This window comes from Hyposmocoma kahamanoa, unplaced genomic scaffold (assembly GCF_003589595.1).
Source record: "Hyposmocoma kahamanoa isolate Upper Pololo Valley unplaced genomic scaffold, ASM358959v1 67, whole genome shotgun sequence".
NCBI classification, from domain to species: domain Eukaryota; kingdom Metazoa; phylum Arthropoda; class Insecta; order Lepidoptera; family Cosmopterigidae; genus Hyposmocoma; species Hyposmocoma kahamanoa.
In genome coordinates, this window is record NW_020653855.1 from 5,348,562 (window position 1) to 5,372,872 (window position 24,311).

Here is a 24,311-nt window from a genome sequence, read left to right on the forward strand (position 1 = left end):
TAAAACGATTGAATTGATTGATGATTGTTATAATAAATATTTGTGCTACCATTTTAGAATAATTTCGATGTTTATTGTCATTGTCACTAATATTCTGATTTTGACTGATTTACTTAAATCCAAAGCCATGATTAAAAACAATTAATGTTAAAAAAAAAGTAAAAAAATACAGTGGTCGGCAGATTTCGATTGCATTTTTGCGTTTTGCTTAGTGCTAATTACGTCTATTTAGATAATACCCTTGATTGTTATAGAAAATAAATGTTTATTTAGTTTACTTTTTCCGATTTTAAACACTGCTACATTATTGTATTACTACTCCACGCTACCTTTGTCTAACTATATTTTCTCACCGCTTATTTTGTTTTTTAATAAGTTGTCAGCAGTTATAATGCATAAGTTGCGTATTTATGCAACGAAGTTTTACGTATTATCAAGGTGTTAAATTGGAATTAAAAAATGGAGGAGAAGTCTGATAAAACAAGTTGTACAGAGACAGATAATATCATTGAAAAGGACATCATAAGTCAAGAATGTGCAGAAACCTCTGAAATTGAGATACTAGCAGAAACTGACTGTATAATCACTGATAAATCATTTGCAATAACGAATGTCGACAAAAAAGAAATAAAAGAGGTACCTGAGAAAACATTTACACAAATTGATCACCAATGTGAAAACAATATTGAAACTACATTAACTGGTGCTGGAGACCTTCTAGAACCTAGTAGCAACCAAGAACTAGACAGTTTTGATATACAAAAGGCAGTTGACACACCAGTAAGTGCCAGTAGTGAAGAAGCCAATTATCAGGAAATTGATAACAATGTCTCACAATCTATAGTGAAAGATATAGATAATTTAACTGAAAATAAACATGAAGAAAAATCAGAAACTACAGCAAATTCTATTGATGAAACTACTGAGCGTCAAAGAAAATTATCAGACATGGAAATTGACTCCAAAACAGAACAAGAACTTTTATCAGAAGATACAAACCTCATTTCAGACGAACCAATTGAACATCAAACCAGCAAACTGCTTACAGATGTGACTGAAGCTATTGATGACAATGCATTGCTAGAAACACATGATGTTGGTCTTGAATCGGAAACTGCTGTTGAAGAAAAAGAAAATAGCTTTCATGGTGCAAATATTAAGGACTCTGAAAACCCTGAATTTTCTATTACTGATATTACACAAGTTAATAAAGTTCCCATACCTGAACCTTGTTCTGATTCAAAAATAGTAGCTGAAAGTGTAATGTATGATACTGTTAAACTGGAAACAACCGATGCATCTAATGCTTCAATTGATTCTACAAATGACAATATAAAGCTAGAAAATATATTATCAGACAATATTATAAATATTCCGAAAGATATTCACAGTGAAGCAGATACAAGTCTTAATACCGAAGCAAAAGACGCACCAATGGATATTGATATTGCTGATTCCTTAGAAAACATTAAAGAAGCTCCTGAAAACATCGATGAATCAACGGAACCAGATTCTAAAATCCCTGAAAAACCAGAAAATCTACAAACTGAACAAGGAATTGTTTCTGATGTCAACATGTCCCAAGATATATCAATGGACTTAGGAAGTAAAGAACATGGCTTGAAACATCCAAATATGATGATTGAAATACCAACTCAAGAATTGATTAATATTGACAGTATTATGGACAACACTAGTGACGTATCTGTCACGTCAGAGGATAAAAACTGTGAAGATATTGCTAGTTTAGTTGATAATATTCAGAGTAAAAATAAGGAAAATTACATTGTAATTGAAAAATTTACAGACAATGTACCTCAAGCAAACAGCACGGAAACTGAAAGTGACGATTTGACAGGAATAGAAATATCAGAAGGTAATGTTACTTTTCAGGGATTTGAAGTTAAAGGAGGTATATATTCTGATGACAAAATTGATTCTGATGTACCAATTGAGATACCTAAAGAAACAGATACAACACAACCTGTAGATTCCTTATCTAAGGATGTAGAATCTTCTCCATTGCTTAAAGTTGAGCACTGTTGTTCAGTTTCAGCCTCAGTTGAACCTTCTCTATCTATGCCTTCTTCTGAGATGGAGCCACTACAGGCACCCACAGAAAGCCTGCCATCTACCTCTCAAGTATCTTTTCTGTCAAATGAAGCCTCTGTATCGAAAGAACCCCCTGTATCCTATCAACCTTCAACATCAAACCACACCCACATGTCAATGGCTCCTGATACATCAGATGAAATACCAGAAGTGTCAGATTCCCTTGGACTGCTGGCAGAGTCTTCCAGGGTGATGGAAGATGATGAAGAACAGGAAACCTCAGACCATGATGATGTAGATTATGATGATGATTACGATCCTGATGATGGTAAGTGCTGTTTAATTTTCGATAGAAAAGTGTAATCAGATTGAAATACTCTTTACTGGAGAGTGGAAATTCAATCTCAACAACAGGCTAACTGTGTAACTTTAAAATTAGCCTGATATTCAGAATAGAAACTAAAATGTTCTTCTACACTCGTACGGTATGGTGTGACAGTGTGGTTTCTTCACCTGCAAAGTCACTAGAAATCATCCAAGAATCTTAGTATCCTGTTAGATTTGTTGTAAATGTTAGGGAGCGATTTTGGCACTCCAAGGGGTTTCGCCTTGCAGTTGTATGCTAGAGTGTATATAACACGGTTTACTCCTCCAAACAATGCAGAACGTTCAGAAGGGTGTCCATACCTTAAATAAAAAAATACTAATTATATGGACCATGGCCTGTTGAATTGGCCATAGAATGGATTAGACCGCAGGTCTTTTGCCTATTCAGTTGAAGAAGTTTTCGAGAAGGACAAGCGCAGAGTATGGGAATTGCTTCTTTACCATATTTGAAAAAGTGGCATTGGTGTTTAGAAATTTAAACATATTTGACCTTCCAGTCTAGACATCAGGCTGATTTTGACTTCAGATATACAGGGTTATTTTTTCTTTTTATTTGTAAAATACTAAAACCTCGCAGGACTATATTACTTACATAGTAAACAACAGCTTTTGTTCTGTGACTTTTTACAAAACATAATACGGTTGCCAAAAATAAACTTTTAAGTTTTTGTTGTACTATGACACTTTAGATCTCCTCCCTGAAGGTCCCCATCCCTGCTTCTGCGTTTTGCATCCAACCGGCAGAGAGTTATGAGCGGTCTATTTAAGTTTTAATTTTTGTATGTAAGTAAAATCTGATGGATTATTTAGTCATTGAACAAAAGTTGCTGTTTATAAAGATAATGGCTAATAATATTGTCGGGGAGCTTGTTTTAGGTTTTAATGACTACTTTAATATTCAATTTCCGTTTTAATTAAGTTTAAATTTTAAAGTCATGCTCCCCTGAAAAATCTGCGAAATGTCGCTTTCTTCAAAACACTTACGATATGATCTTCCGAAGTTGTGTTAGTACATTACAAAAAACCCTGTTTAGTATACATTATTTACTAAGCATTTTCAAGTGTACCATTCCGCTCTTCCATCACGTATATTAAGTAACTGCAATTTATTATCAACTTGATTAACTTTTCTGTCATTAGAGAGCAGTAACCAGATGATAGTAGACAATTCTGAAGACTCAAACGCTCAGCATTTAGAAACAGAACTACCATTAAAGATGACCCACCAGATCATTGAAAAGCAGTCTGATGATGCGCAATATATATTGGAAGCTCAGATTGGGGATGGGGCTTGTGATATTGGTGAGTGATATTGTAACTTTTAAATGTATGGTTCAGTATACAAATCTAAACAGAAATTGCAGAATAAATATCAATTTTATATTTATATCCTGTCCACTCCCTAGATTGCAATGATACTATTTTTAAAAGCAACTTAAGGAAGTCGACAAATTTAGAAGTAATGCAGAATCGGCTTGAGCCAGTCGCAAAAAGCTTTATGGCATAAGAGCGAATAATGGGTTCGCGTTTTTTCGCTTTTATTTTATTACGTAGGTTTTTTGTCTATACCTCCAATGAACACTACGTCAACTTAATTATTGAACTTGTTCTGTTTTTATTTGGTTTTTTTTTTCCACAATTCTTTTTTTACAATTTTGTTTTTTGTTTCACAAAATTCGGGAAGCATAATATTACTTAATAAATATGGCTGTTTACAAAATAAAATAAAATGACAAAAAAATAATAATAACAATAATAATAACGCTTACACTCAACATAGCCCCGCACTAGGGAAACCCTGTATCGCGGGTGCCATAGACACACAGGTAGACAACCACAAACTGCACCCAAACTCACGAGAGAAAGCTTCAGCGGCAGCGCCATAGTCGCGTCACGTTTCACTTTTGCAGACTAGAATTGTATGAAAATTAATAGTGTATACGGCGCTGTAGCGCATCTATAAGCTTCTAATTTGAAAACGCGCTAAATCTATGATTGCAGTGTAGAAATAGGTAAAACGGTGCTATTTATATAATAAATATGTTTATGCAGATAAATGACTGTATGGAGTCCTATTATTTGTAGATTTCTAGGTCTCTGAGTACCCTTAGGAGTAATTGGACGTAGTTAAGCAAAAAGGATCCAATCCACAATATTATCAAAAAGTCTAACCTCTTAGAGCAGTAAAAAATCAAAACACATAAACATAAATAAATATCTCTGGAGTTACATGACGTTATAAGTTTTGAAAATAAAACAAGAATGAGAAACATTTTTGAACTTCAAACAGTCATATCTTGAAAGTGACTGAATGTGCATTGGATCCTTTTTGTTTAACTACGTCCAATTAGACTTGTTCATGGGGTTCGATTTATGTATTATGTACATTTATTTAAGTATATTACTTTATGTATTATGTACATTTATCCTCCACAGAAATAAAGGAGTTAGTTGAAATAGCTCAATCAGTGGATAAAGGAGACAATGAAGGCAATGAAGTTCCAGATTTCAATTTCGACATTAGCAGTGTTGTGAGTGAGGTGCAAGATGGAAAGGATTCGGCAACGACTAACCAATCGGGCGTTGACGTAAGAAAGCTATCATAACAAAGTTATCACAACTCGAGTAACTCATAGTCATGCAGAGAGAGCTGATTTGAAATTTAAATTTACAGTCTGTTGTTAATTACTTAAAGGACAACCCCTTACTCGTTCTTCTCAGTATAAACAGCCCTATTGGGGCGTTTACACTAGGTGTAAACACTGAGTCGTTTGACGACTGTCGTTCGCTGCCTAAGTCGACCTAGTCGATTAGTAATCAATGTCGCAAGCGACTGTCGACCAAACAAGTGTCAACGTGTCAGCGGCCGCGTTCCACCGCGTTCCAGCTTGTTGAACGCGTCGAACGATTTCTGTCGAGAATTGCCGAAGAGGTGGCAGTCGACTCGATGTAAACTACAAGTCGAATGCGCTTCCTTCGGAAAACCGAAAGTAGTCTTGTCGAAAGCGGCAGTCAATCCGGTGTAAATACGCTACATGAACGAGCAGTAACGTTTAATCATTTTGACATTCAAATATAGCTAGCTTGATTATGAAATACTGATATTTTAAATTGTAATCCTTGGTGGATATTTTCAGATAACCGAAAACGAGCCGTCAAAGGACGTCGCCGTGGAGACTCCAGAGATAACACACGTGACAACTGTCGCTGAAAGTATAGAGGTAAGTTACGAGTTGAAACCCCTTAACGGATAAGCTCAGTGGGCCCATAAACTGTGGCAAATAATACGAACTAGCAGTGTTAACGCGAATAAAATATAGAAGTAGAAATATTAATAATAAAATATAAAAGTAGAAAGTACAGTTTGATAGAGAGGACAGACGGGAGAGAGTTATTTTTTACGCTTGACACTAAAGTCATCGTGGTTTGAAACAGGAGTATTTTTGCGCTCGAACAGAATAAGGGCCAAAGAACACTTTAGTACTCCTGTTAGGGGTTGTAAGTGTCACTGTGGCCAGCCTGTTTCTCTTCTCCTTTCCCTATATTGTTTCTTGCCTATAATAAACGCTATGTAATACGCCGCGGAAATAAAAGATTTTATTTTAAAGTTTGTATATTTTTGGAGGCTTCTCAGATGGTTGAGTAGTGAAAGTCGAGTTAGGAGCAGGAAACATAATATTGTTTATTGTAAAATCCTTACAGTAGTATAAGTTAGTAACTTGTTACTTAAGTGATGCCGGGTGTACGTCGCCTCAGTGGCGTCGCCCTCGCGGAGATACGATGCACTGCTGAAAAAAAATTTACTCAGTGTTTGCCAGCGCGCCGAGTGCTGCGGATGTACATATATTGATGCAGCTACATATTCATAGTAGCCGTCAAGCTCCTTGTGAAAGAGTTCGTCCAGGGAAGTACTGCCTATATTACCTATTTCTGCCGGCAAGCAGTAGTGAGCATTACTGCGTTCCGGTTTCGAAGGGTACATTTTAAACTGCACAAGTATCTAAAGTCACGATATAATGAGAACGCGCGCTAAGTTAACTTATATCTCAGGGTGTCGGGCGCAATGCCAGTGCCCCTCAGATCTTTGTGATTTGAAGCTCTGAACAGTACTGCAATTGTTATGGACAAGCATGTCGGTTACCATCAGGCGTACAACTTGTTCGTCCCATCACTTAGTTATTATGAAAGAAAAAAATCCAAATTCTTACATTTCAGGACAACCAGGAACAACCAGCCAAATCAACAGAGGAAAATGATACCGAAACAGAAAAAATATCGGACATATCTGCCAACGAGGATAGTGTGCCACCGACCAAGAACCTTATACTTAGGGCCTTATTGAATGAAGGTAAATCGTTATTTAATTTAAAATGTTCTTTATTACAATAAACACATAAGTAACTGTCTCTCAGTCTCTTTTTAATTAAATTTAAGAGAGAAAATTTAATTTAATTTTATTGTTGAGGGTACAAACAGTTTGTATCATAATATAATAGAAAGTACATTAAAACGTTACAAGCAAAACAGCCACAAACACACACACGCACGCACGCACGCACGCACGCTCACACACACGCACACACGCACGCACGCACGCACGCACGCACGCACGCACGCACACGCACACAACACCTCGCTTTAGTAATAAAAAAACAATAATTACTTAACGTACGCCCAGTTTGTGTTAAATAAATCAAAGTCGAAAAGGAAACTTTGTTAAAGTTATTGCTTGCACGCCGACCAACAGGTAAATGAATTAGTGACTCATTACGTAAATGCTTAGCTGGAACCCTTACGTGCGAATGACGTTTAGGGTTGCGCCCACACAGTAAAGCTCTTGTGAATGAGTTCGTTCAAAGAAATACTGCAACCTCTCCCACTTCCTTCCACCCTTTTCCTTTTCTCTATCTACTATTCTTCACTCTTTTCTGTTTTAAATGTACGTACATTCTCATTATTGGTTATTTTTTTAGAACGGAAAGAACCTCAATTCAAAGGTGAAGTAGACAAATCAAAACAGTCACCGAGTAAAACGAAGAAGCTAGAAGTGTCGCAGCCCAAACACGTAGAGAACATTGTCGATTTGGAAGAGAGTTCGTCCGAAGACGGTTAGTACATTTAAAATTTCAAATATCGTAATTAAATTTGTATTGAATTGACATTCAATTATTTTTTGTGAAATTACTACACTAGTTTGTTACCATCATTAAGTACAAAGATCCGACATGTAGAAAAATTCCTTCGATCCGGCCGAATTCGAACCGACGTCTTCTAGCAAACCGTGCCAGACGCTATGTGAACTAAGCAACGAAACGAACCAGCGAACGTCACAAATATTTCTATGTGCTTGTCGTCGGATCTTTGTATTTAGTTTTCAACGACTTTTTAGCTGTAGCGCCATCCATGAGAAATCTTGTGAAAGTATTTTGTTTGAAGTGCTTAGTTGGTTTAAAGTGGCACGGTTTGTTAGAAGACGTCAGTTCGAATCCGGCGGATCTTTGTATTAATAATTATTCAAATATCGTGTTTAGTAGAAAGGGCGAAATCGCCATTTCGGAAAATGTTTCAGTGACCATGTTTTAAGTTTTAACGATTGTTTTGAAATATTTACGTCCTGTGTTAAAATACGATTTTGGTTTTCCAAATATGAATTTTAAAAATAAAATTTAATATATTTTTTTTATTACTTATTTGAAACAGGACTTAATTATTCATTCACTCAAAGAGTCGTGAAAAATTAAAACGTGTTCCCTGAAACACTTTTCGTAATGGCGCTTTCGCTCTTTCTACAAAACACCCACGATATGTACATACAATAAGATAGATGTACCAAATGAAGCTGTAAATGGCCTTACTAACTTGGGGAGTCTCCATACTTCGCGCTGGATCGGCTTAAGCCGTTCAAAAAACCTATATCCATGCTATAAAAGCGAAAAAGACTTTGCGTGTTCCAAAGGTGTTTCCTGGTCGACTTAATTGCGTTTTCGTATTGATAAGTGTGGAAAATCCCTTCAATGCAAATTTTTATGTTAATTCGTTTATTAATAGAACAACTTTTTTATAACAAAAAAAACCGACCTCAAAAGTTCGTGTAATTACATCAATTTGCCAAGTTTTACTGAAATTGGTTACCGGAAAGTGCTCGAAACCGGATTAATTCCCTAGCTTCACCATCACCACCCTTAGTGGTGGAATATTTTCTTCACATTTAAATGGGACCAATGCTGAGGTACTCTCTTTCCAACATAAAACGAATCATCAAAATCGGTTCACAAATGAGTTATCGCGTAACATGCATACAAAAGAAAATGTAGTCGAATTGAGAACCTCCTCTTTTTTTAAAGTCGGTTAATAAAAGCAAAATTAAACGCGTAGTCTCAGATAAAAAAATTCCTTCTACTACAAAAATGTTACAAAGTAGCCACTACATACGTGTACATAAAGTATACATTTGTTTTACTTATTTATTTAGATTAAGTTATATTGAAATACATTTATCTTTATTTCTCGTACGTTCTACGAAACAAAGGACTTTCTGTTTTGACGTCAGATAAACAAGTATCCTACTGGAATTGTAAAGTAACAATTTTTTCCCCAAACAGACATTCCAGATGTTCCAAAAGACGCCAAAACCCCTGAAACCACCACTAAAGACAGCGACAAAACCGATGTTACCTCAGATACAACCAATGCCAACAAAGACATAACCAATACGGAGATAGACATAACCAATGCAGACATAGATATAACTGATACAAACATAGACGTTGAGATAACCAATGCGGACGTTGAGATAACCAATGCGGACATAGACATAACCAATACGGAGATAGACATAACCAATGCAGACGTAGATATTACCGATACAAACATGGATGAAGTGACCAGTGTCAATTTGCCTTCGGACATAGATATAATGTCATACTCTGGTATAAATATGTCGCAAATAACTACAAAACACGGAGAGATAGTTATAAGTGGCGTGCCAAGACCTCCGCCCCAAAAACCGGTAAGTCATTTTGTATAATCTAAAAAAGTTATTTTCATAGTCTGTTCGAATCAGAATTTAATTTTATGTTGTAAATAATTCAAGTTACGTCCATTAGTGTTGTAAATAGTGTATGTAATGGGCAAATTATAATCAGTAATATCAGCGCTGCGATAGGTTCGGTTTCAAATCCTCCTATACAAACTCTGCTTTCCATTAATAAAAGTTAAATTAATATCACCATTAAAGTCACGTTGGTTAACAAGAGGCCTCAAAAAAGCTGCACTATAAATAGAAAACTTGGGTTTAAGTATTGCACACACAAAACAAACAACGATCGACATATGTACCAGAATTACAATAAAATACTCAAAAAGTGTATTCATTGTTCTAAGAGAATGGCAAATAAAAAATTCATCCTAAACAGCAAGAATTTATTGCAAAGCGACATGCACATTAATTAAAAATAGTGCTACTACGATCCGGTCATTATGAATAATGACCAACAGCATAGACCAAATTCATAAATTTATTACTTTGACCGTTTCTACTTATAATATCCATTTGCCCATGATCCATTTGAGAAATCGAGGCTTAAGATGACGTTAATTTATAGTTTGGACCGGGCAGTATGATTAATGCTATACTTGCCGCGGGCAATAACATAACTACAGATAGTTTGTTTTATTATTTTGGCTAAGACTGGGTGTAATTATTTATACAGCCTGGCCATTATATACAGTGACCGGGCAGTGTCGGGAGAAATATTTCTATGGCCTATATTTATTTCTCTCGTGAGTTTGGGTGTCATTTGTGATTGTCTATGTATGTGTCCATGGCACCTGCGACACAGGGTTTCCCTAGTGCGGGGTTATATTGAGTGTGTGCGTTTTTATATTATATATTATTATATGTATATTAATTGTGAATTATTACATTTGTGAATATCATTATTTTTCAGGCAAGACTAAACACAAGCGAGGTCTCAATTAAGACCGTAGCCACAACTGAATCTACGCTAGTAATACCTGAAAAAAAGGTAAATATCAAACAAAATTATTGTATTTCTTTTTTTTGTGTGAAAATGATAATTTTCATATTACTTGGATTTAAGCTTTCACACATTATTTGATTTTAAATTCGGGACTTAATCACGTATAAAACATATTTTAATTACCTCGACGTTTCGGACGTATTGCAACGTCCATGGTCTCGAAGGGATTTAAAAGGCGGGTGTCAGCATCTTCTAGCCGCACTAGGGTTCTCACTAGACCGACACACAACACGCACGACATCCGGCGACTTGTCGGGCGATACTTGATTTCGTTTATATTTGCTGATAACCATGACGATGAAAGCTTAAAACCGTCTTCTCGGTTGAAATTACGGTGTTTTTTAATTTCAATAGCTTCACGTACGATTCTACTATAGTGATGACGTTCTGTAGAAAAGATCTTGGGATTATGAAGCTCAATCCAGTGGTTTGGTCCTGATTCTAGCAAATACTCGGCTATTGCAGACTTATTGAGCTGACGGTTCTTAACAGTCGCGATGTGTTCTTTAACTCTTTCTTTAATATACATATTTCAAAGGAATAACATCATTAATTCATGAATGATGGATTACAAGTAAATATATATAATTGCTTATACAGGGGTATTTGGAAAATGCTAACAACCTCGCAAGACTATATCGCACCCCTCATGGAAGAATGGCATAAGTGGAGTTACGTCAAAAACGTTTTATTGCTCCTTTAGATACAGAAAAATATAACCAACATCCTCTCCAATTCTTGTAATTGTATCGACTAATATTGCAGATAGAGACTGCCACGCAGAGGTCCCAAGATTGATTCCCGGGCCGGGAGAAATATTTGTATGGGCTACATTTATTTCTCTCGTGAGTTTAGGTGTAATTTGTGGTTGTCTAGTGTGTCCATGGCACCCGCGACACAGGGTTTTCCCTAGTGCGGAGCTATGTTGAGTGTGTGCGTTATTATGATAAAAAAAATAAAAATGCATAGTTCTGGCCTATCTGCCATGTGCGTAAAAGTATATGATAACGTTCCCAAAACCATCAAAAAACAGGTTAACAATAATTCTTTTAATAAAAAGAATACAAAATATTTGGTTCAAAAATGTTTTACACTTTGCAAGAGTTCTTCGAGAGCAAAGATAATATGTAAATACATACCAATTATATGCAGTTTTAAAAATTGTTAAGAAATAATATTTTATTTTGCTTTTTATTACTTATATAATTACTTGTTACTTTTATTTATGTTTTTTCCATTTCATTAATGAAATCGTATTTTGATACTGATTTTTTATTAATTATAATTGGTTTTTCTAAACTGTAGAACTTCTGCAATTTAATTTAAGTTAAACGTAAATTGCGGTGCCCTACAGTGCTTATAATTATTTTAAAAAGTTGTGTATTAACCAAGTAATACAATAAATAAATACAGTATGAAGCTTCATTCGCGTCATGCATCTTTTAATTTGGTCTAGTTGGTATTACTTATTTGACAGTAATTGTTTCGGACACCAGCTTAGACGGAGAACGGGAGTCGACTCCCTGTATCAGTGGCGGTTTCGTGATTGATCTGTCTTGCTTTTATAAGACAAAGAATGTAACAACCACAATGTTACCACGCCATTAGTGCCGTCGCGTCACCGCTAGATGGCATTAGTTGTACTCTGAAACGCTATCGTTTTGTGAACTCTAATAGTATAAGTCATCTCATATGTTTTGTATAGTTGATGCTTACCATAAATGCTTATTACCGCTATAGCAATGGTATAGTACTCAAGTTATAGAGACGTCTATCCTACTTAAGCTTCGGCACTTAACTTGCGCTTTCACGCACTGTTGGGTCTCTAGCCACATAACTTTTTGTTTTGTCTTGTATCTAATATACGCCTTGCGCGCTTTCCGTCTGCGTCTCAATTTTCTACGCACCTCCTCTTGCTCACCAGCGCTACAATAATATTTTTTTATTGACCACGGCCTGCGCAGTGCGCGGGCATTATTGCTACGTCTGTGTTTGACACTTTCATAACGTACGTACGTACACACTCAACATAACCCCGCACTAGGGAAACCCTGTGTCGCGGGTGCCATGGACACACACGTAGACAACCACAAATTACACCCAAACTCACGAGAGAAATAAAGGTAGGCCATACAAATATTTCTCCCGACCCGGAAATCGAACCTGGGACCTCTGCATGGCAGTCCGGCATGGTAACCGTTCGGCCACAGAGGCAGTTTTGCCTGCACTTTCATGGATTAATAATTGAATCGATATTTATGTGAAATTACTGCACTAGTTTGTTATAATTATATATTTGGTTTTTTCAACGACTTTTTAGCCGTAGCGCCATCTATGAGAAATCTTTAGTATTTCGTCACCCAGTTATGTATACCTTCTGGCTTCACTTTTATAGATGTTTCGTACATGGCGCTACGAACTACGCGTGGGAGTGACGTGTAGTGCGCCCTGGTACGCATTCCTTCCCCGCAAATCCGGCCCCGGGCCGCCTTTCCCGCTGTACCGCGTCTATATAATCTGATCTTTATAGTTGTAATACTTGACATACAGACTTTTTATTCTTCTAGGTGAAAGGTTCGAGTAATACCAAAGTATCTGAAACAATGGAAGTCTTTAATTTAGATTCAGACGATGAAGACACTAAGTCTGCTGAAGGTAAGCAAAACAAGCGTCACTTCCACATAATACGAGTCACCTTGCGTGTGTATTCTCAGAGGACTAGGATACGAAAACATTGTTACCGTCAAAGAAAAAGTTTAATAGCAGTGGAGCTCTTTATGAAAGAGTTTCTCCAAAGAAGTGTTGTCACACCTATTTATTTATTTATTCAGGACATTCCACATAGAAAAACACTACATATTAAATATCGAACATAATACCTTAAAACTAAGTGATTCTACACTTAAAAAACATCACTTCTCATCTACTTATAAAATCGATATGCGCAAACTGATTTAAAAATTAAAATATTAAAATATACATTTCAGAGAATTTATTAAGTGCTATCAAATTAATTGAAATGTAATTTATGTATTTATAAGATATTACAAAAGAACGCTGGGTTATTCTTTTTTGTAACCGTTTAACCCAAGACCAATGCCCAAATCATGCGATTTGGAAATCGAGTTTTACGTCCTGCATAGCCTTGGCAAAAGATTTAGGCTAGGCTATTTCTGTCCTTAGTGGTAATATGAACATTAAACAGTGTTCCGGATTTGAAAGGTGCTGGTGAAATTACAGGCCCAGGGGTCTTAACAACTTATGTCTCAGTCTATCTTTGCGATTTAAAGCTCTGGTGGAAAATTTTATTCAAATTTAAATGGTAGCAACACTGACGTACCTTCTTTCCAAGAAAAAAGGAATCAGCAAAATCGATTCACAAATGCTGAAGTAATCGCGTGACATGCACACAAAAAAACAGTCCAATTGGGAACCTCCTCCTTTTTTGAAGTCGGTTAACAAAAAGATTTCGGTCTCAAAAATTTTAAAAACAAAGAAACGTCACTGTCAAAGTGTGACTGCTGGTGTGCCAAACCTTCTTTCTGTCTTTAACAGAATTGGAAAAGAGGGAAGTTCTCATTTTGTACAATTATAATTAGCTATTGCAAAAAAACTAACAAATATTCACAATAATTTAACAAACTCACTACGGAGACAAGATGACGTTCGAGCTCGAGAAACGAAGCACGAATGATATCTGCAACACGACAAAATGGCAACACAAAAACGTTTTTGATCCCAATTATGTTACTAGTATAATAACATTATTTGCGACTTTAAACATAGTCTTTTATTATAATTGTGGATTGTTATAAGTTTTATAAGATTACAGCTTGAAAAGAATCCTAAATGTTTATTATTGACCAAAATAGGAAACTACCATTTAAAATGTATTTTGTTATCCCATGTATATACATTTTGGACATCTAATTATAATTTATACCATAATTGCTTTTTCCAGACACGTCACAGCAACAAACAAATAAATGCGTAAACAATTTATGCAAAAGTGACAGCAGTACGCCATTTATGGTGGCAGATTCTTCAACATTGACATACTACGGCGGCAGTGGCAACAAAAAGAAACGGGCTATGGTCTGTCAGAATTGCTTATTTGTTGTTGCTAAAAGGCAGCAGGTACGTTCCATTATTAACCACCTATATACGGGTACCTCAATGCCAGCGGTTGGCAATGGGGGCAAATTGAAGTGTGTGTTTTTGGTAAACGAACTGGCGAAATTACAGGCACATATCAACTTGTCTCAGGGTGACAGGTGCAGTGGTAGTGTTCCTCAGATCTGTGCAATTTAAAGCTCTGAGTGACACTGTAACTGATATGGACAGGTGTGTAGGTTACCATATGGCGCACGACTTGTTCGTCCCGTCACTTGATGTTTAAAAAAGAACTTCTCAAAATAAGTCCTTTTTTGTCTGCAATCTCTGCAAATCTGTTGCAATACTACAATACACTCACTATCGCTATATGTATGTATCAAGTAAATTGTTTAAGTTTTCTATTTAAAAACGTATTTGAAATTTGTCTCAAAAATGAATTATAAATATTAAGTACAAATCCACTACCTTATCTGTGATATTTATATATTAGTGTTTATGCAGTGTTGCTAGCTTTTGTATTTCGAACTTACGCTTTCCGTATCACAGATAAGTTGGTGGCCCTGTAATTACATTTAACCAACGGCTGCCAAAATGAGGGTAGCAACGTCTTCCCTTGGTGAGCGCGCTGATAACTGCATTGTCACATTACCACTGCTCGCAACCAACCTCCTCTAACCAAAACTTTAGCTCCGCCCCTGAATATACCACCTCCTCTTATTTCCTTCACAGCTTCACCCACTATAGCCGATTTGGGCTCACCACAAGAACACAATGTACTACATTATAAAAATATTTACGGACACGTGTCCGGTACTCACTTGGTTTTAGGGTCCACTGAAAATTAGCGTCACAGTTTTTACTCGGCTGTGACATTAGCTGAGTGGCTCCTTTTACAAACGCCACAACCGCACACATGACATTGTTTCAAATTAAGTTGACTGTTTAAAATTGTATTATGTCTGCTTCGATGTTTTTTTTTTATTATTTTTTGTTTTACTTTTGCTTTGTCTTTTTTTATTTTTGTGTTGTGGCGTTGCAATAAATTCATTCTATTCTATTGTAAATTGTTTCTGGTTTGGGTGTTCTGCGTAGCGTTGAAGCCGTTGTAGCCTAAAGGTTAGACCCTACCGCAGAGGCCGTGGGTTCGGATCCAGTCTCGCACCTGAGGTTCGGAATTTATGTGCGAAGTTTAATTTGAAATTTGCCATGAGTTTTTCGGAGAAGGAAAACATCGTGATGAGACCTGCACGTCGAAGAAGGTTCTCAACCATTGGAAAGCGTGTGAACTCTCCAACTCGCATTGGGACGGCGGCGTGGCGGAGTATGGCTTAAAACCCTCGCCAGAGAGGAGACCCTTAGTTCGTTCCACTTGTACGGGTATTCCCTGTCTGAATATTCTGAGTCGATTTGGTTAGTGTGGTTGTTTGACACGTTGCTGAGATGTTTGAAAAGCAGACAATACAATAAAAAAAATTGAGTATAAAAAAAAATTAACCTTGTTTAAATTATAACAAGTGTACTATGACTTTTGTGTGTTATTTTCAGATGTAAAACAAATATTGTTACAGTAACGGAAATGTTGTCTACACTCTCTCTTTAAAGGAGACCCGTGCCCAAAAGTGAAACGTGTAGTGGGTTGTCATTATGGAGCTTGTTAAGTTCGTAATTTTGTTTATCTTTTTTTCCAGAGCCTTATTGAAGGTATAAGGAACTTCACGCCCCTCCTGGAATTAGACATGGGCAGAATCAGCTCTGAGTTTGTGGAGATCTCGGATTCGGACTCGGAGGAAGGAGATGATGACACGGGGGGAGACAAGGAGGTTATAGGAAAGGAGGGGGCAAGGTTAGTATAGTCAAGAGTTGTACTCTTGTCGGTGGAGCATCTTCCAATAATCTCTCCTATAAGCCAGCTCCTTGACCTCCTTATATGACACGACACGGGCCTTTTCCTTTATTTGGTATAGACCAAAGCTAAACTAGGCGCAGCTACCTACCTGTGTAGGTAGGTCGACCTCTTCCTCTCTTCCCTTCGATTTTTCCCTCCAAAATGGTGTTACAGAAGTTGTTGTGTCTTATCGAATGTCCAATGATTTTCCCTCGTCTATTCTCTATAGTATTCAGGTTAGTGTAATCAATTTATTTATAGCAAGAGTCGCAACTTTTTTTAGGCTTGTTTTGTCGCTTATACAGCGTTTTAAAATTTGGAAATTTGAACAATGTTTTCGTTAATACAATTAGTGGCGAAGTGAGAACATCCTAAAATACGAGTATGTACCAAATTGTCAATGTTGTTGTTAAATAAAAGGCAAAGAAACTTGAAGCAAATTATTTTTATTGAATTTCAAATAAAATGCTCGTTGAAACTTATATGAATAATTTTGAACTGCGAGAGAAAAATGGCCACTGGTGTTTTCTATAACAAAAAATTACTAGTGTTACTACATTAACACTTAAAATATTTACTATGTATTTTGCATTCTAAATTTTATGTTCTTTCTTTACATATTTGATAAAAATTAAGCTTTATCAATATTCCAGTTGCAATTTTGAATTGTTTCAATTTAGAACAAAATAAAAAGCTGTTTGATATTCGTCTTAGCAGATAGCGAACTTGAAATCTTACCTGTTTTTCAATCTTTGTAGGATGCTTGAAGAAAAGTTGGTGAGCATGCTTAACGAATCCTGGGAGAAATACAATTTGGACGCTCGATTGAAAGAGACTCAGGATGAACTTAATATGAAATTGGAAACGTTGGAGAGTGAGTATTATTTTTTTTAATAAAAAGAACTTTTTTTTGACAGCCTCTGTGGTCGAGTGGCTTGCACACCGGTTTTTATGGTGTCCCATCTCTGAGGTCCCGGCTTCGATCCCCGGCCGGGCAGTGTAGAAAACTAACTTTTCTATATTGCCTCGGGTCTGGGTGGTGTTTGTGGTACCGTCGTTGTTTCCGATTTCCATATTATAAGTGCTTTACCTACTTACTTTGATCAGCGCAACGTATTTGATGTTGACTAATGTTGTATAAAGAAATCTTTCGAAATTAGAAAGGTTCAAGAGTGAGTCCTATTTTTTTTTAACAAAAACAAATTGCATGGTGTGACGGGCTGGAGTCCGCAACTCGACGTTAAGGCTGCCTTTCCACCAGAGATGTGCGAAGTAGCGAGGCGGTGCGAGGATGTGTAGCGACGCTGTGATACGGTTTGTTGTTTTCCACCAAAGCTGTGCGAGGATGCGTTACGAACTCTTTTCAGCTATGCGCGGGCGGGGTACGGTGTGGTGGGGTGAGAGGTGGCGACGTGTCAGTTAGTGTCATACTTTAAGTAGCTCTACTTTCCTAGACCGTTTTGCTTACATTCCTCGCCCGCATCCCTCGCACACATTTCTCGCTATTTTATATGTGGAAATACTTAGCTCCGCTAACCCTTCTCCACCGGAGCTGCGCTAAGCGAGGCTTGGAAAATGAAGTAATCCTATTGGTGGATTTTTTCCTAGCTCACCGCCTCGTTACGTCGCACATCCCTGGTGGAAAGGCAGCCTAAGCGCCTATTTTGCATGTGGTAATAAAAAGAAATTTAAAATATTTTTCTACATTGGAAAGACTAGAGAGTGATAACCACTATTTTTTGTATAAAAATAAATAAAAAATATTTTTCGAAGTTTAAATTTCAAAAAATTGGATTGGGAGCACTATTTTTATATATATATATTTTTTTATATATATATATTTTATATATATTATATTTTATATATATTATATATATATATATACATTTCGAAATTGGAGAGGTTGGAGAGTATATAAGTGTCTTTTGGAACGGGAAAGGTTGCAGAGCACTTGGAGAGCGAGTAGTATTTTCTTTTAAATAAAAGGTAACTTAAATATTTTTCGGAATTGGGAAGTCGGAAGAGTATTTTTTTACGTAAAGAAATTTAAATTATGTTTCGAAATTGTATGGTTAGAGAGTGAGTAGATTTTTTTTAAATAGAAAGATATTTTGATGTTTACTACATAGGTAAAAAATTGCACTACGTCATCATGATTATCAACATGTAAGTATTGATGTTTACAGAGGAGAGCGCAGAGATTGATGCAATGCTAAATGAATGTCAAATAGCTACTGATAAACTGCGCAACGACCTGTACGCGACTTTTAAGGAAGAAACACGTGAATTGGATGCTGTTGTCATTTTGGATACACCAGAAGCCACAGTGAGTGTGTTTCTTTACACAGGGTGTTAACAAATTATGGACACAAGTCCTCCAAACACCGGGGGTTAGTCTATTGTTTAGGTATTGCTACCAAATATTGACAGATGTCCGTAACTTAGATTTTAAAGTCTAAAAATATATGATTAATTTATTAATATAATTTCATTGATCAGACGCCTCTTGTTAGAACTAGATTTTGTAGCAGTAGAGCAACTTGTGAATAAGTTCGTTTCGAAGGGTGCTGGTGAAATTACAGATCTTTATGATTTGAGTGGCCCTACAACGTCGTCCCGTCACTTGGTATTATAAAAAAAATCTGACAAAATGTTTATTTATAATTTTGTTTTATATATTACTTTTACTAAGATTTCATATGTTATATTCGTATGTTACATTTGATATAATAAATTTATCTGTGTTATTGTTGAGTATGTGGCATTTAATTAATTAATTTATTATTATTGACAACCCAGGAAACTTGTTTCCTCTCAATTATTCAAAGGTTAATTGCAAATAATTCCTTGGTGGGATAAGCTTACCTTTGTACACTAACTTGAATTGTTCGTTGAAATTTGTAATTTGTTATGTTGTATACAGGGTTCTTTTTAAAATGTTAATAATCTCGCAGGACTATATTATTAACATCATAAACAATTCTCAATTTTGATCCATGACTTTTACAAAACATAATAAAAGACAATGGGAACTCCCATACAAATTTTTGTTGACATAATTTGTACGTGTCTGTTTATGAAAAATATGTGAAAATATAGAGTTGAAATTTCTGAAGAAATTTTGTTTCGGGTGTACCTGAGTATTCTGAGAAGTCAGGAATTGAAGATATTCCAGTTTGAAGTTTTGTAGGTTATGTGTTACGTAATTGAATAAAACATATTCGCTCATCATATTATTATATCAAAATAAACTACAGAAGCCTTAAACAAATTATATAGGGTGCCCGCAGTGGACATGAAGTAAAGACGAGAAAATTTGATGAATAACTATATTAAATTTCCACGAAGGTATTTCTTAAAGATAAACTAAATATTTTTAAGAACGTCCGAAGTTAGGTACGTTAGGTCTAAAAGTGTCTCATACTTCTAATTAAAATGATGAGTTTTGCATCGGTCACGTAGCACGAATGCAAGTGCATTGACCTGACGTTTTAGGTATGTGTGTTATGTGAAAATCTGGATACATAATAAATATAGTTAATAAAAGCTGAACGGCGCCCTGGCTTTGTGACTTGACGAAAGTTCAGAGGAAATTATTTTGTATACTGGTACGGTCAAAAGGCGTGAATTTAAGCCACAACAAAAAAACTTAGTTAAATAATAATATACCACAGACTATTGCACTGGTAAATCGGACACAAATTATTTTTTTGTGAAACGTGCCGTCTATCCCTGATTTTGGGACTTTTCTGTCAGTTTTACCATTTTCTTGGCATTTTGGAGAAGGAATTTTCTACTTTATATATTTTTTTTAATGAAGTAAAGAAGTGTCTTATTACAAATCGATCGAATCAGTACATTTGATATTACGCGAACTAACTTAATGTGAACAGTGTCCATACGTAAGTACTGAAATTCCCTTTTTAGCGGCTATATGTCGCTCATCGTCAAGAAAATGATAGTTGTAGATATCAGTCGGGTTACGTACTAATTAGTCATTAGTTTCTTTTAAATATGATTTTATTTCCGGATTTAGATAGGCCTCTGTTAAAATTTGAAAAACTTACTGAATTTAAAATAAATGGTTTTTTTTAAAACAAGTTTGAATGACAATTCAAACTTGTAATTAAGACATTTGAAGGCGCTAACGAATTCTTTGAACTATGATTTTTGATTCTTTACCAAAAATAAACTTTAACTTTTTGTTGTACTATCTGACACTTTTTAGATCAGGATTTGGTAGTAAGTTCAAACGTGCAAGCGTACTCCGCGACAACTGCTGCCCCCGTCCTGCACATAGTTATTACCGTTTAGGGCGATCTATTTATATCTATTTATTTTCGTATGAAAGTAAAATGTGGTGAATTATTAAAAGTCATCAAACAAAAGTTGTTTATGATGTTAGTAATATAGTCCTGCGAGGTTGTTAATATTTAATCACCTTGTATAGGTATCTATATAGTGTGACTTCTTCTTCTTCTTCTTCCTGTCCTTATCTCACGTTAAGGGCACAACATGTATTTTTCTTCCATCCTCCCCTGTCAGCCGTCAGTTTTTATACTCACACCTTTCTTATCCATGTCATCTTAATAATCCATCCATCTTTTCTTTGGCCTTCCTTTCCCCTTATATTCCTCCACATTCATACCTAGCACTCTTCTCATCACGTGACATTCTTCCCTCCGCATGACATGTCCATACCACGCTAATCTATTACTATATACTTCCCCTGATGTACTCATTCCTTATCTTATCCTTTCTTGTCACTCCACACTATATAGGGTGACTATGAACTTTAATTTCTAAATAATGTACGATGTTTACTAGCTATTCCTTTCATTAACGGTGAAGGGAACAAACGTGATGAAGTATTTATATCGAAGACGGTTCACAGCCCTTCAAAAACATCGTTAGCGTCGCCGATCATGGCTAGTCCTTTTCTAGAAGACCCGTAATCAGTAGTGGAGCGTATAATCGGTACAGGGTAATTGTTAACTCTTTACAAATTTATTTTACAGTACTCGTGCACAGAGAACGCTGAGAAGTTCGGAAATGAGGTAACCGTCTTTTGGATCGTTTTTAATGCAAAATTGATATTTATGACTGAGTCAAAATACTTTGACCTTTTTTTTACTTATTTTTTAAATTTATTAGTTACGCAAAATAAGTCGACCTCCGTGGTTGAGTACACGCCGGTTTTCACGGTATCGACATCTCTGAGATCCCGGGTTCGATCCCCGGCCGGGTCAATGTAGAAATACTTTACTATCTTGAGTCTGGATGTTTGGGTACGGTCGTTGCTTCCAATTTTCATAACACAAGTGCTTTAGTTATTTACTTTGGGATCGGAGCAACGTGTGTGATATTGTTTAATATTTATTTATTAGTTTAAAAGAGACGTCTGGTAACTCCATACAAAAATAACAGTGCGCCTTGTAAGTGTGTGCGACTGTCGCGCGCCGTGTACGGATGCACATGTTTATGTCTTACTACTACTTCTTTTATTATATTATACTAGTATATTATTGCCTTATATACTATAGGAAAACATATAGCTTGTATATTAAAACGTTTTTTAAGTATATTATAATTTACATACACAGTCAACACACCGCAAGCGCAGTCTTTCTTCAGCAACCGAAGTCCCGGCCAAGCGCACGGCCATACCACTCGGATACAAGCCTTTGGAAGATAAGCAAATGCAACATACAATACAGGTAAGTCTATCTAACTGTATACCGGATCTCACAGTCTCTGAGATACTAGCCAATCCCTCGGTCGATGAGGTCCCAGCTAATTTTTCAAGACAATGAGGTTTCGGCTAATCATTCGGACGACAAGGGCCCGGCTAACCTCTCGCCCAATTAGGTCACAGCCAGTGGCAGATTTGCCCTAAGGCCTAGTAGGTCCGGGCCTAGGGCGGCCAATCGTGACAAAAAATTCACTATGATGACAAGAAATAACTCAAAGTACCTAAATATTCTAAAAGCTCACGCACATTATGGCGGGCCGCGCTGCATCGCATCGTATAACAATAATCTTCCTAAGTCACTTTCGTACATTTTATGTATAAAATATAGATATGTAACATATCTGTAATGTAATGTATAATAGCTATATATTATCACTACCGCGTCTGTCTGACTGTCTGATCGCGATAAACTCAAAAATTACTGAACGGATTTTCATGCGGTTTCCACCAATAGACAGAGTGCAGTTATTACAATTAACTGAATTTCGAATTGATTTCGACAAAAGTTGGCAATAAAGTAAATTCATTATGTAGTCTACCAGTATATGATGAGTGCTGGAGAAAGGGGCGGCTGGTACTGACTACATTGCCTGGGACCTAGGGCAGCTAAGACTGCAATTCCGCCACTGATCACATCAAATCTCAAACGTTAAGATCTCGGCCAATCTCTGACAATGAAAGAAAGGAAACGCATTTATTTGAGGTCAATTCAATAAGATCCTAGTTTATCTCTTGGACATTGATTGCCTAGCTAATTTCTCCCATCCTAATAAATTTTGTGGTCAATGAGCTCTGTTACTGATTGTTGGAAAAATCAGTATACACACAGTAAAATGTACAAGTATTATTTTTTATCTCACTGGATAGTTGTGTTTCTTATAATATAAATTATTCCTCCAAATCCAAAATCCGCGCCGGTACTTAAGGCGCAGACCAGCTTGAACGGTCATACTATATTAGAAAAACACTTCGCGTTCTATATTTTTTTTTATTTCACAGAAATCTTCACAAAAACCGAAAGCACCGCCTCCATCCGTAACGGACTCTAAAATCGATGACGACGTAAGTGTTTTTTATTGATTTATTACATTTTGAAGCCGCAAGCTTAGCTGTTACCTGGTACACCTGAATATCTTTATGAAAAGCTTTATCTGGTGTTAACGTACGCTTCAGAGAGGGAGATCTGCCCGAATTAGTGTACTTATGGTACCACAACTTAGAAACTTTTAGGGGAAGTTTCTAATATTTCGTCTCAAAGTGCTGTAATATATTCCACCACATACACGGAATGAGACATCCAAACACAAATTCAAAGCACTGTACCGGCAACATATTCTCACTTCAAAACTCTGTGTAGTGTGATTTCACTCTTTTATAGTTTATGACACACTTGCTCGTAAACAGTGTCGTGGCATGCAGGCAAAGTTGACTGTAATGTTCTAAATGGCACACGGGCTTTTTCATTACGTAAACACTAAACACTAAACAATTGAACTATACGACTAAAAAGTCGTTGAAAAACCAAATACAAAGACACGACGCAAGCACATAGAAAAATTCGTTGGATCCGTTGGTTCGTTCCGTGGCTTAGTTGGTATAGCGTCTGACACGGTATGCAAGAAGACGTCGGTTCGAATCCGACCGGATGGAAGGAATTTTTTCTGAGTGTTCGATCTTTGTATTAATGATTACAACAAACTAGTGGAGTAATTTCACAAAAAATAATTGAATGTCAATTCAATAAAAATTTAAAATTGTACTATATTTTACTATATTTAATATGTGAATTCAAATTCTGCAGTGTTTTTAGAATTTGGATGCAAAATCCTTAAATGTTCTGTTGTGAAGCGATGTTTATTCATACAAGAACTAAATTATCGTTGTATCTATTTCCTCGCAAACGTGATGAAAAACATTGTATGTAGTACAGGCGGTAAAAATTGCAAACCTGAAGTCATTAAAGCCTTCGGCTTCTAACGAACTCGATTCCACAAATTATGATTCAAAGTGTATTTCGTAGCATTTAAGTTTGTTTGAAAAGAGCAATCCCTAGAGTTTCTTGCTCGTTCTTCTCAGG

At 36.2% G+C, this 24,311-nt stretch overlaps 1 protein-coding gene across 1 annotated transcript in view; it reads left to right on the plus strand.

The window, feature by feature from the left end:
- The first annotated feature begins 1,189 nt into the window (after positions 1 to 1,189).
- Positions 1,190 to 24,311, plus strand: part of LOC113232150 — a 47,207-nt gene continuing 24,085 nt past the window's right edge. Inside the window, exons 1-16 of the mRNA XM_026466787.1 lie at positions 1,190 to 2,380; positions 3,580 to 3,741; positions 4,876 to 5,027; positions 5,577 to 5,660; positions 6,655 to 6,787; positions 7,413 to 7,547; positions 9,042 to 9,448; positions 10,389 to 10,466; positions 13,049 to 13,136; positions 14,443 to 14,618; positions 16,286 to 16,440; positions 17,241 to 17,356; positions 18,669 to 18,808; positions 21,501 to 21,539; positions 22,086 to 22,199; positions 23,234 to 23,296. Of these exons, the coding sequence (XP_026322572.1) occupies positions 1,264 to 2,380; positions 3,580 to 3,741; positions 4,876 to 5,027; positions 5,577 to 5,660; positions 6,655 to 6,787; positions 7,413 to 7,547; positions 9,042 to 9,448; positions 10,389 to 10,466; positions 13,049 to 13,136; positions 14,443 to 14,618; positions 16,286 to 16,440; positions 17,241 to 17,356; positions 18,669 to 18,808; positions 21,501 to 21,539; positions 22,086 to 22,199; positions 23,234 to 23,296 (3,159 nt within the window). The 5' untranslated portion in view covers positions 1,190 to 1,263. The remainder of the gene's footprint in view (positions 2,381 to 3,579; positions 3,742 to 4,875; positions 5,028 to 5,576; positions 5,661 to 6,654; positions 6,788 to 7,412; positions 7,548 to 9,041; positions 9,449 to 10,388; positions 10,467 to 13,048; positions 13,137 to 14,442; positions 14,619 to 16,285; positions 16,441 to 17,240; positions 17,357 to 18,668; positions 18,809 to 21,500; positions 21,540 to 22,085; positions 22,200 to 23,233; positions 23,297 to 24,311) is intronic.